This window comes from Nipponia nippon, unplaced genomic scaffold (assembly GCF_047370975.1).
Source record: "Nipponia nippon isolate SJK-2023a ecotype South Korea unplaced genomic scaffold, ASM4737097v1 scaffold_46, whole genome shotgun sequence".
Lineage (NCBI taxonomy): Eukaryota > Metazoa > Chordata > Aves > Pelecaniformes > Threskiornithidae > Nipponia > Nipponia nippon.
In genome coordinates, this window is record NW_028262365.1 from 46560 (window position 1) to 58980 (window position 12421).

The 12421-nt window shown below is 70.1% G+C and overlaps 3 protein-coding genes across 8 annotated transcripts; 1 reads left to right on the forward strand and 2 right to left on the reverse strand.

Moving 5' to 3' along the window:
• Nucleotides 1-58: 58 nt before the first annotated feature.
• FBXO46 (F-box protein 46) lies at nucleotides 59-3537 on the reverse strand. 6 transcript variants are annotated; one of them, XM_087778707.1, is made up of 2 exons: nucleotides 3427-3537; nucleotides 59-2116 (listed from the first exon to the last, which is right to left on the reverse strand). In XM_087778707.1, exon 2 carries the CDS (start codon nucleotides 2046-2048, stop codon nucleotides 201-203), a length of 1848 nt encoding a protein of 615 aa, XP_087634833.1. In that variant the 5' UTR covers nucleotides 2049-2116; nucleotides 3427-3537; the 3' UTR covers nucleotides 59-200. The 6 variants fall into 6 exon arrangements, with proteins under 6 accessions (XP_087634833.1, XP_087634834.1, XP_087634835.1 ...); XM_087778708.1 differs by having other exon boundaries at nucleotides 59-2113; nucleotides 3427-3519; XM_087778709.1 differs by lacking the exon at nucleotides 3427-3537 and adding an exon at nucleotides 3295-3313.
• Nucleotides 3538-4379: 842 nt separating this feature from the next.
• GIPR (gastric inhibitory polypeptide receptor) lies at nucleotides 4380-9927 on the reverse strand. The gene is made up of 14 exons (XM_087729641.1): nucleotides 9851-9927; nucleotides 9126-9198; nucleotides 8448-8538; nucleotides 8272-8379; nucleotides 8071-8192; nucleotides 6976-7079; nucleotides 6751-6898; nucleotides 6295-6454; nucleotides 6156-6216; nucleotides 5983-6052; nucleotides 5809-5897; nucleotides 5143-5281; nucleotides 4645-4686; nucleotides 4380-4550 (listed from the first exon to the last, which is right to left on the reverse strand). The coding sequence occupies exons 2-14, from the start codon at nucleotides 9165-9167 to the stop codon at nucleotides 4380-4382; spliced, it is 1347 nt and encodes a 448-aa protein (XP_087585767.1). The 5' UTR covers nucleotides 9168-9198; nucleotides 9851-9927.
• A 999-nt stretch (nucleotides 9928-10926) lies between these two features.
• Nucleotides 10927-11897, forward strand: OPA3 (outer mitochondrial membrane lipid metabolism regulator OPA3). The gene is made up of 2 exons (XM_087729780.1): nucleotides 10927-11155; nucleotides 11262-11897. The coding sequence occupies exons 1-2, from the start codon at nucleotides 11014-11016 to the stop codon at nucleotides 11654-11656; spliced, it is 537 nt and encodes a 178-aa protein (XP_087585906.1). The 5' UTR covers nucleotides 10927-11013; the 3' UTR covers nucleotides 11657-11897.
• The last annotated feature ends 524 nt before the right edge of the window (nucleotides 11898-12421 follow it).

Below are 12421 nucleotides of genomic sequence, written 5' to 3' on the forward strand. Positions count from 1 at the left end.
TGCCAGCCCCACAACGCCACCGCCACCCCCTCTCTCCACCCCCTCCGCTTGGTTCCTTTTTTTTCCTTCAAGTTTTGGGGTTTGATGAATTTTTTTTTTTTCCACCTTCTTCTCCGCCCTTTCCAGCAACTGCCGTGGACAGCCTGCCCCCTCCGTGTCCCCAGGATCCACCACCACCGTCCCCACCGGCGCCTGTCCCTTCACCTGCCGTCATCGCGCCGGGTGGCCGGGTGTACCCAGTTGTTATCGTGCAAGCCCACCCTGCAGCCGGGTGCCTCCTTATCGGGTCTCCGGCAGCACATCCAGTAGGATCGGCCGTAAGGCAGGTCGTGGTGGTAGGGCTTGGGATGCCACCGGCACAAGGACACGTCCCCCTTCTCATAATGCTTCTTGCACTGCTTGCAGGGGTCATCGCGGTAGAGGGGGTCGCGGTTCCAGCGGGAATCCGTGGCCTGCACCCCAAAGGTCTCGATGATGGACTTGAAGTAGTGACAGGAGCACTTGAGGGCGGCCAGCGCTTGGGTGGGCAGGTAGCTGAAGATCTTCACCATGACATGCTCCGGCAGCAGAAGCATGTACTGCCGGGGCTCCAGCAGCCGCTGGATCTTGAAGCGGATCTCCAAAAAGTCGTGGGAGACGTGACGGTACAATCGGCAAAGCGAGGGGTCGGGGACAGCCGACGGCTCCTCGCTGGCCTCCACGTCCTCCACCGCCGGCGTCTCCTCGGGGACAGGCAGGAGGAAGAGCTGCCCCGGCGGCGGGTCCTCCTGCACCGCCGCCGGCAGCCGCACCGTCTCCTCCTTCATCTTCTTGGCGCTGTCCTTGCCAAAGAAGACGCATTGGTCCACCACCCCTGTCACCACCACGTCCACGTGGAATCCAGAGGCACAATCCCGCGCCGACGCCGATGCCCCCTCGCCGGTTCCTTCACCCACCTCCGGCTTAACGGCAGTCGCCAACCCCTCGCCACACCCCATGTCCACGTCAGGGCCGTCCCCATCCCCCTTGGGACCGGCGGTGGCCAGGAGGAACTCCACGTTGTTGGGCAGCGCATCACGGGACGGGCTGATCAGCTGGTAGAGGTCACAGGTGATCTTGTCCTTGGCGCGACCACCAGCATTACTGCCGCCGCTCGCTGTCCCGCAGCTCATAAAGACGCAATTGGGACGCCCAGCAGCACCCGACTCGGCCACAGCAGCTCCGGCGCGGGGCTCGCGGCTGCTGGAGATGCGGAAAGCGATACGCACCTCGCCAGGACCCGGTGCAGATGACGCTGCCGCTGTGGCGGTACATTCAGCACCTGGGCGGCACAGCCCGTTGGGCCGGGTGCTACCATGCTCCCGCTGCCGTGACTCAAAGTGGGCAACAGCTTCGGCCACCCGGCTGCAATCAGAGCCACTCGGCGCTTTGGTTTCACCGCCGGCCGCCTCCACAAACACAACCGGGGCAGCGGGAGCACCGCAGGGCCGGGGGAAGCTCTGCAGTGCCAGTGCCGTCCTCTGCTCCACCAATGCCACCATCTCCGCCACCGACAGCAAGTCAGGGGCTTCACTGGCAGCAGCAGACGGTTCGCTGGGATGTGGGTAAGCCAGGTCCCTGCTGCCAGTAGCCCATGCTGGGCTCAGCTTGCTCTTAGTGGGGTCGTGGCAGCGCCGGCGCCGCTTGGCTTTGGAGCTATCGCTGCCCCAGTTGCCCTTTACCTTCATGGTGCTGGCACGGCCGCCGGTGCTGCCACCGCCAATGCCGCCACCGCACTGGTGTGCCACAAAGAAAGCCACCTTCTCCTTGGTGTTGCCCGGTTTGATGACGTACCACGTGTCCAGCAGCACCCGACCTTCCTCCGCCGACGCTGGGGGAGCCGGGGCAGCATCGGTGGGAGGCGGTGGAGTGTTTTCGGACGGGGCCCGGGTTCCGGCAGGCTCTTCGGTGGGACGGCAGGAGAAGGGTTTCTTGGTGGAGCTGGGGCCAGGGCATGGTTTGTTCTGGGAGTAGGTGCCGAAGGGCCGCGGGCACCAGAGCTGCAGCTGGGGGAAGGCGTTGGGCTCCATCAGGGCAGCATGGCACTGCCGACACTGCCAACGCTGCCGTGGGCTGCCAGCGTCTGTGCTCAGGCCTGCTGGGAGAGAAAGGAGGGTTCATGGTGGGGATGGGGTGGGGACAGCGGAGACAGTATGGCCTGGCAAGGACAGTATGGGGCTGGTGGGGCCATATGGGGCTGGTGGGGACAGCGTGGGGCCAGTATGAGGCTGGTGGGGCCAGTATGGGGCTGGTGGGGACAGTGTGGGGCCACTATGGGGCTGGTGGGGCCAGTATGGGGCTGGCAGGGCCAGTATGGGGCCAGTATGGGGCTGGTGGGGACAGTGTGGGGACAGTATGGGGCTGGCAGGGCCCCCCCGGCTCCTCCCCCTTTGCACACTCACCCCCACGCCCCGCCCCGTTTGCACACACAGAAGCCCCGCCCACTCGCCTCCGGCCCAGGAAGCCCCGCCCCCAGTCCCGAGACCCCGCCCCCTCGGGACGCCCCGCCCCCTCACCGGCACCACCGGCACCACCGCCTCCGGGCCCGGCCCTTAAAGCGGCCGCGGCGCCCACGAAGGTGGGCGCCGCCCGCCGCGCGCCGCCCCGCCCTTTTAACGACCGGCGGCGGCGGTCGTTTGTTGAGAGGCCCTGCGCGCGAGGCGGCGGCCAATCAGGGAGCCGCGTTCGGGCCATGCCCATATATGGACGGCGGCAGCACGGCGCGCCGGGGGCGTGGTCGGCGGAGGGGCGTGGGCAGCGAGGGGGCGTGGCCGGGCGCCCCCGCCCTCCCCGGGGCGGCGGGGACGGGAGGGGCATGGGCACGGTCCCGCGTGGCCCCGGGGGGTCCCGCCTGGCCCCCCCCCCCCCCTCCCCGGGGGGCGGAGACGCGGCGGAGCCGGTGACCCCCGTGAGCGATGCGAGGCCGAGCCCGTCCCCGCCCCGGGTGTGACACGGGGACGCGCCCGCCCCCCCCCCCCCCCCCCCCCCGCGCGACACCGAGACACGCGCGTCCCCACGCGCGACACAGGGAGGCGCCCCCGGTCTCGCGCAAGGCGCGGGCGGCCCCGCCCCCGAGGGCGCGCCCGTCCCCGGTGTCCCGCGGGCACGGAGCCGCTCTCCCCGGTGTGTCACGGGTGGGACACGCCTGCCCCCCGGTGCGCCACGGGCGCGGCCCCGCCCCCCGCCGTGTCACGAGTAGGAGACGCCGCCGATCCCCGCCGCGGCACGGGGACTCCCCCGCACCCCGCCGTCCCCCGGGCCCTGGCCCGACGTTACCGAGCACCGGCCCCGAGGCTCCGCCACCGCCCCGACCCGACCCGCCCCGCCCCGGGGCCCCGCCCGCCCGCGCCCACGCCCCCCCCCCGCGGCCCGGGCCCCGCCCGGTGCCGCCGCCCCTCCCCCGCTCACCGGGCAGGTGCCGGGCGCGGCCGCTCCGCCTCTCCGCGCCGCTTCCGGGATAAGCCGCGCATGCGCGCAGCCACCGCCGGCCGCGCCTGCGCCGCCAGGGGGTCGCTGGGAGATGTAGTTCGCCGCCGGGGCCTCCGCGCATGCGCAGCCGGTCCCCCCCCCCCGGGCTCCCGGTGACACCATGCCACCGCCCAGCGACACCCCCACATCCCCGGCCACCCACCGGCACCCCCCACGCCGGTCACCCGCGACACCCACCCCAGTAGCACCCAATGCCCCCCCAGCCACCGGTGCCCCCCCAGGCGATGCCACAGGAGCCACTTGCGGGTGCCATGTCTTTCCTTAGGGTACAAAGCTGGGGACGCCTGGGTCCCCATAGCCCGGACGCCCTGCGACACCCCCCCCCCCCCAGCACCCCAAGGTGTCAAGGACCCCCTGACACCCCCCCCCAGCACCCCAAGGTGACAAAGACACCCCCCTCCAGCATCCAAAGGCTTTTGGGAGCCCCCCCAGCACCTCAAGGTCTCAGGGGACCCCCAAAGCCCCCTGACTCCCCCAGCACCCAAAGGTGACAGAGATACCCCCCCTCCAGCATCCAAAAGCTTTTGGGACACCCCCCCCAGCACCCCAAGGTCTCAGGGGACCACCCAAGCCCCCGACTCCCCCCAAGCCCCCTGACTCCCCCCAGCACCCAAAGGTGACAGAGACATCCCCCCCTCCAGCATCCAAAGGCTTTTGGGACACCCACCCCCCAGCACCCCAAGGTCTTGGGACCCCCCCCCAGCACCCCAAGGTCTCAGGGGACCCCCTAACCCCCCTGACTCCCCCCCAGCACCCACAGGTGACAGAAACACCCTCCCCTCCAGTATCCAAAGGCTTTTGGGCCGCCCCCCCAGCACCCCAAGGTCTTGGGACAACCCCCCCCCAGCACCCAAAGGTGCAGACCCCCACCCTCAGCAGCAGCTCTCAGCAACCGGGTGCCCCCCGGGATCGGGGGGTGCTGGGCGCTGCCCCCCCACAGCCACGTAGCGGCGAGAGCCCCGGGGAGGGGCTCGGGGGGGGCCGGGGGGGCAGGGGGCACCCAGGCGGCACCGCTGCCACCCACGTCGCACCTCTGCCTGCACCTGCGGGCACCGGGATGTGTCGCGACATGTCACACCACGTCACGACATGCACCCCCACACGCATTCCGACACGTCACGACACACCCTGACGCACCTCCTTGTTGACGAAGCAGTAGAGGACGCTGACAACGAGGCCCTGGGGATGGGGGGGGGACGGGAGCACCCCGGTCCTGAGCACCCACCCCCCTGCACCCACGCCCTGCTGCAGCACCCGCCTCCTGCAGCCCCCCCATTGCAGCCCCCCCCCTTGCAGCCCCTCCCATTGCACCCCCTATTTTAGCCCCCCCTTGCACCCTGAGGACACCCTCCAGGGCCCCCCATTGCACTCCCCCATTGCACCCCGTATTTTAGCCCCCCCATTGCACCCCCCATTGCACACCTCCAGTACACCCCCCGTTGCACACCCCTGTTGTACCCCCTATGCCCCCCCATCGCACCCCCATTGCACTCCCCCCATTCCACCCCCCCATTGCACGCCTCCATTACACCCCGTCATTGCACACCCCTGTTGTACCCCCTATGCCCCCCCACTGCAGGAGCCCCCACCCCACTGCAGCCCCCAGCCCATCGCCCCCCCGTGCCCCCCCCGCACCTGGGAGGAGGAGAGCAGCAGCTGCAGGCAGAGCCGCACCAGGTGCAGGGTGCCCCCCCCCTGCCCCTCCCCAGCCAGGGCGAAGGCCACCTCGTGCACCCCCAGCAGCGGGATCAGCGTCAGTGTCGACCTGGCCAGCCTGGGGAGGGGACACCCAGGGACACACTTGGGGATGGGGCCCCCCTTGGGGACACCCCTGGGGACGCCCTCGGGCAGGGATGGAGACGAGGACACCCTCATGGACACATGTGGTAGTGTTACAGGGAGGGGGACATGCATGGGGATACGCTTGGGGATGTCACAGGGATGGGAACGTGGTCGGGGACATACTTGGGGACGTTACAGGCATGGGGACACACTCAGGGACATGCTTGGGGGTATTAGAGGCATGGGGACACACTTGGGGACACACTCGGGGTGTTATGGGGACAGGGACATTCATGGGGACACACTCGGGGACATGCTTGGGGACATTGCAGGGACGGGGACACACGTGGGGATGTGCACAGGGCTGGGGTGGGCACAGAGAGCACAGGGACACAATGGGGACAGAGACGGGGTGTGCGGCCCATGTCCCCATGCACACCCTGGTGTCCCCATGTCATCGGCATCCCCATGCCTGTCCCCAGTGTCCCCACGCACACCCTGATGTCCCCGTGTCCCCACCTGACCCTGGTGTCCCCCTGGGACACCTGATGCGCCCGGACTTTGGCCACCAAGATGCGGACAATGCGCACGAACACCACGAAGTTCACCTGGAGATGGGGACACCAGCGGTGACACCCCCTGCAGTGGGGACACTGCCCTGGGAGGGCCACTCCCCCATGCTGTGTCACCCACCGCCACGGCCATCAGGAGGGGACAGCGGATAATCCACCACACCGCCGCTTTCTCATTCCTCTCCCAGCACCTGCCGGGGCAGGGGGGCTCAGCAGGTGCCTGGGTCCCCTGTTGGGGACACCACAGTGTCCCCTGGATGTGACAAAATGGGGGGGAGGGTCTGGCAGCCTCACCCCTCGTTCTCGTAGAGGTACCTCACCACCACCCACGGTACCACGAAGAGCACGGGGGCTCCTGGAGGGATGGGGACAAGGTTGGGGAGGGGACATGAGGACACAGGGGGACATGGGGGGGACACGGGGACAGGCTCACCCCAGCCGAGGAGGAGGAAGGCAGGGAGGCAGCGCTCACCGGAGAAGGCCGCCAGCACCAGGAGCTTGTGGAGGAAGAGTCCCTCGGCCAACAGCCACCCGTAGTTGGCCCCCACGCAATACTGGGTGAGAGCCTGGGCCAGCCGGCACCCTGCCACCGCCTGCCGCGGGGACACCCGCACCGCCACCAGGACACCGGCATCAGGGTGGCACCAGCATCATGTTAGACCAGCACCGGGGTGGCACCAGCATCATGGTGGCAGCAGCATCACATTTGACCAGGATCATGGTGGCACCAGCATCGTGATGGGACCAGCATCGCGGTGGCACCAGCATCGTGGTGGGCCAGCCCCCACCCTTGGGTGCCCTGTCCCAGCACAGCCCACCATCCCTCACCCATGGCTGCCCTCCACCCATGGGTACCCCCCTCCAGGTGCTCCCCACCATGGGTGCCCACCTGCTGGCCCAGCAGCTGCAGGGGATGCCCGGGGCCAGGGCGCAGGCGGCGTTGCAGCAGCGCATCCCGCGTCAGGATGGCGCCCGCCCGCAGCATGAAGGAGAGGAAGAGGTTGGCATGGATGAAGTTGCGGGTGCAACGCAGACGCCTGCGGGGATGAGGGGCAGTGGGTTGCAGCACCCGCGGGTGCCCCACTAGCACCCAGGGGTGCCCCGGTGCGGGTACCTGAAGAGCAGGAGCAGCAGCAGCGCCAGGAGGAGGGCGATGAGGGAGAGGGAGTAGCCCACGGTGTAGAGGAGGCGGAACTGCTCCAGCAGCCAGGCCTGCTGCTGTGGGGACAGGGACAGGGGACATGGGGGACAGGGAGGTGGCACCGTGCTGGGAGGTGGCACAGGGCATGGCGTGGCATGGGGCAATGGGCAGTGGCGTGGGGGAACGGGGCATGGCACGGTGCGTGGTGCAGCGTGGTGTGGCGTGGTACGGTGCAGTGCAGCATGACACAGCACAGCGCGACAGGACACGGCACGGTGCAGCACAGCATAGCACGGTGTATGGCACAGCATGGCATGGTGCAACAGGGCACGGCACGGTGCAACATGGCATGGCACGGTGCAACACGGCACAGCATGGCACGGTGCAACACAGCACGGCACAGTGCAACATGGTATGGCACAGCACACGGCACGGTATGGCATGGTATGGTGCATGGCACAGCAGGGCACAGGGCATAGTATAGCATGGCACAGCGCAACACAGCACAGCACAATGCATCATGGCATATGGCATGGCATGGCACAGTGCCGCACAGCACAGCATGGTGCAAAGAGGCGTGGCATGGCGTGGCACAGCATGGCATGGCACAGCACGATGCAACACAGCATGCCACAGTGCACAGCATGGTGCAACACGGCACGACCCGGCACAGCCCAGCAGCTCCTGGAACAGCGCACGCTGCAGCACAGCCTGAGAGCGCATGGCCCGGCACAATGTGGGGTATGGCACATGTCAGCCTGACGCGGTGCAGCCCCCAGCACGGCACAACACAGGGCACAGCACAGTGTGTGGCACAGCATGGCACAGTGCAGCACAGCATGGCGGAGGGCATAGCACGGCACAGCCGTGGCACAGCACAGCACGGCACGATGCACAGCACAGCGGCACGGTGCACAGCACGGTGCACAGCGCGGCACAGCATGGCATGGCAGCGTCACACATCCTGGCATGGCATCTCCCAGCATGGCCCGGCACAGCACCCCACAGCATGGCATGGCATGGCACGGCACCCTGCAGCATGGCACAGCACAGCACCTGGGCACTCACGTGCAGTGGCTGCTCCTGTGTCAGGTCCTCACACTGCGAATGGTCCTGCCAGGGCCGCCCCGTCTCGTCTGTCACCCACCTCCCGTCGGGTCCGCAGCGCCGAGCCACCACCCCGCCCTGCACTGAGCACCCCACCCCGTCACCCCGTGGTACCCAGGGGCACCCCCGGGGCCCCCCGGGGCAGATGCCACCCCCCATTACCTCGGTGGTGCCAGGGCAGGTACCAGGGGCAGGGGACGGTGACAGTGCTGTTGGGGGCTGCATCCCCCCAGCAGGCGTACATGTCGAAGCTGCGGTTGCAGACAGGTCCTGGGGGAGTGCGAGGGGTCAGGGTGTCCCTGGGGTGTCCCCAGTGTCCCCACCCCATCCCCACTCACCAGGTGCCGGGGGGTCGAGGCGCAGGCGCAGCTGGCAAGCGTGCCGGTACTCTTGCCAGGCAGCCAGCGTCGCCTGGGCTGAGCGCTCCTCCTGCAAGGAGCCACCATGGGGACGCCACCACCAGGGTCACCACATTGGGGCAACCACCATGGGGACACCACCATGGGGACATCACCACTAGGGTCACCACCATGGGGCTACCAGCATGGGAACATCACTATGGGGCCACCACCACTGGGGTTACCACATTGGGGCAACCACCATGGGGCCACCGTGATGGTGCCACCACGACTGGGGCCAACACCATGGGGCCACTACCACTGGGGTCACCACCATGGGGACACTATGATTGTGGCCAACATCGTGGGGCTGCCACCACATGGACACCACCATGAGACAACCATGATGGCGCAACCACCATGCGGCCACCACAACTGGGGTCACCACCATGGGTTCACCATGATGGGGCCACCATGACTGCGGACACCACCATGGGGTGCCCACGATAGGGACACCACCACAGGGAGACCACCACAGTCCCGGGGGGAAGGTCCTGGAGGTGGCAGCTGGGGGGGTGCTGTGGGGTGAGGGTTCCAAGGAGGCAATGGGAGGCTCCTGGGGGGAGTCCCAGGGTGTGGGGGGACCCCAGGGGTGATGTTGGGGTGCTGGGGTCTCACCTCTGCCCCACGCAGGACCCGGCTGAGCGAGGGGGGTGCCATTCCCGGTGGCCCACGACAGCGACAGCGGCTCCTGGGCGGGGTGTACCGGGAGGGATGGGGGTACCGGTACCGGTGTCGTGTGTCCCCCCCGTTATCTGCGCCGCCCCCCCTTTGACGTGCTCGTTACCAGGGAGCTGCGGGAGGTGCCCGGACGCCCGGGTCCCTCCGGGGAGGGGGACGGGACCGGGACATCCCCCGCACCGACCACTCCACCCGGCACCAACCCACCCCCCCCCCGGCCGACCCTTCCCTCCAGATCTGCGTACATGCGTGGGGACGCGGGTCGGGGCAGCCGTCGCGGGGGGTGGGCAGCGGCCACCCCCCTAGTGATGCCGGTTCCTCCCGGTGCCACCTCGGCGTCCCTTGTCCCCTCCCAGTGTCCCTTGTCCCTCTCCCCGGTGCCCCTTGTCCCCTCCCGCCGTCCCGGGTCCCCCACGCGTGTGCGCCGCTGCCCCTCAAAGTGCCCCCACGTCCCCTCGACTCCCTCCGGGTGATGCCGGTGCCTCCCACTGCCGCCCCCCGTGTCCCTCGCCCCCCGCGGCGTCCCGGGTCTCCCCCCAGTGTCCCGGGTCCCCCCAGTCCCCCACGCTTCACCCCAACACACCCGCGGGCCCCTCCGGCGCCCCCCGCCTCCCCCAGACCCCCCCGGTGCCCCCCGACCCTGCCCCCGGGACCCCCGGTACCGGCTCGGCGCGGGGCTCCGCCGCCCTCGGGGCACCGGCACCGGCTTCGGCGGCGCCGCCCCCGGGAGGGGCGGGGGCACGGGGGGGGGGGCACCGGGTAGGGGCTCAGTCGGAGCAACGTGACCCGCTGGTAGCGTGGAGCCTGGCCCACGTCTCGGGTGGGGGAGCCGAGGGGCTGTGCCACACGTCCCGGGGCTCCAGGGTCACCCGGGGGGCCACCAGAATCTCCCACGGGTGCCCCAGTGTCACAGGAGGGGGTCCAATGTCACCCACGGGGACTTCAAGGTCACCCAGGGGGTTCCAGTGTCACCCACGAGTGCTCCAGTATCACCCACAGGTGCTCCAGTGTCACCCAGGGGGGTCCAGCATCACCCAGGAGTGCTCCAGAGTGACTCGGGGAGGTCCACAGTCACACCATAGGGCACCAGGGTCACCAGTGGGTGCTCCAGTGGCACCCAGGGGGGTCCAGCATCACCCATGGTGCTCCAGGGTCTCCCACAGTGCTCCAGCTTCACCCAGGGGTGCTCTAGGGTCACCCAGGGAGGGTCCAGTGCCACCCACGGGTGCTCCAGTGTCTCCCACGGGTGCTCCAGAGCCACCCAGGGGTGCTCCAGCATCACCCACGGGTGCTCCAGTGTCTCCCACAGTGCTCCAGAGCCACCCACGGGTGCTCCAGCATCACCCACGGGTGCTCCAGTGTCTCCCAGGGTGCTCCAGCCTCACCCACGGGTGCTCCAGAGCTACCCACGGGGGCCCAGCCTCACCCACGGGTGCTCCAGTGTCTCCCACAGTGCTCCAGCAGCACCCAGGGGTGCTCCAGTGTCGCCCACGGGCGCCCAGCGCCACCCACGGGTGCTCCAGTGTCTCCCACAGTGCTCCAGTGTCTCCCAGGGTGCTCCAGCCGCACCCAGGGGTGCTCCAGTGTCGCCCACGGCTGCTCCAGCCTCACCCACGGGTGCCCCGGCGCCGGAGGGCGGAGCCGGCCGCGCGCTGCCCGCCGACCGGGGGCGGGGCGGGGCGGGGCGGGGCGGGACGGGGGGGCGTGTCCGCGCGGCGGGAGTGGGGGCGTAGCAGGTGCGCCGGGTGGGCACGCCCCCCCGCGCGCTCGCCCCGCCCCGGCCCGGGTCGCGCGGCGGTGAGGTCACGGGGCGCGCGGCGGCGGGATGGTGGCGGGCGCGTTCCCGCTGGCCAAGCTGCTGACGCTGGGCGCGCGCCAGCTGAGCCGCCCCCTGGCGGCCCGCATCAAGGCCGGGGCGCGCGCCAGCCCCTTCTTCCGCGCCTACGTCTGCCTGCCGCCCGCGCAGCGTGAGTGGGGCACGGGGGCGCGCCGGGGCGGGGGGGGGGCGCCGGGCGGGCCGGGCACCGGGCGGGCCGGGCACCGCCGCTCCCTGCCGCTCCCCCCCCCCCGCAGTGTACCACTGGGTGGAGATGCGCGCCAAGATGCGGCTGATGGGCTTCCGCGGCGCCGCCGTCAAACCGCTGAACGAGGAAGCGGCGGCGGAGCTGGGAGCGGAGCTGCTGGGGGAAGCGATCGTCTTCGGCGTGGGAGGGCTCTGCCTCTACCTGGAGTACGCCCGGCAGGCGGGGCAGGCGCGGCGGCGGGAGGACGAGCAGGCGGCGGCGATGCGGGAGGTGGGGGAGCGGTTGGAGCGGCTGCGGGAGGAGCTGGACGCCATGGCGGCGCGGCTGCCGCCTGCGCCCGCCCCCGCCGGCCACGCCCCCGCTAACCCCGCCCCCGCCAGCCCCGCCGGCGCCGGCCCCGCCCCCGGAGCCGGAGGACACGCCCCCGCGGGACCCGTCCATTAAAAGCGCCCTCGTGCTCTTCCCGCCGACGGTGTCCTTTAGGGGCGGGGCTGGGCAGAGGGGCGGGGCTTGCCCGCCGCGGGTGGAGGTGGCGGTGGGCGGGCCTCGGGTGGAGTGACGCGGGGGGAGGTGCTAATGCTGGTGGGCGGGGCCTGGAATAGGCGTGGGGCCTGGGGTGGGGCAGGCCTTTAGGCAGGCTGCAGTTGGGGGCGGAGCTAACAGTGGTGGGCGGGGCTTGGACTCAGGGCAGGCCTTCCTATGGGATGAGACTTGGGGGCAGAGCCAGCGGTGGTGGGCGGGGCTTCAGGTGGCATGCCGCTTGGGGGCGGGGCCTGGTGCCTTTGCAGTGGGGGATCAGAGCCACGCTAAGGGTGGGGGGCATGCCCTGGAGGGGGCATGGCCTGGAGGGGCGCGGTGATGGGGCTTGGGGCAGAGCCAAGGGTTGTGGGTGGGGCCACGTGGCAGGGGCGTGGCCGAGGAGATCACAATGAGGGAGCTGGAGGGCGGAGCCAAGAGCTGGGGGGGGGGGTGGGGTGGCTGGAGTGGGGAGATTGGGGGCAAGGCCACAACCCCGTGGCTGGGCTGCGATTGGTGGGAAGTTGCTTGGGGCGTGCTAGGGTGAGTGGGCGGGGCTAGGGTGAGTGGGCGGGGCTCCCCTCCTGCAGGGGGGCTGACACATGCCATTAAAGCGAAGCGAAGCCCCCGCTGTCCCTCTCCGTGCTGTGATGGGGGGGGGGGGGGGGGGGGGTGTCGGGGGCAGTGACTCCC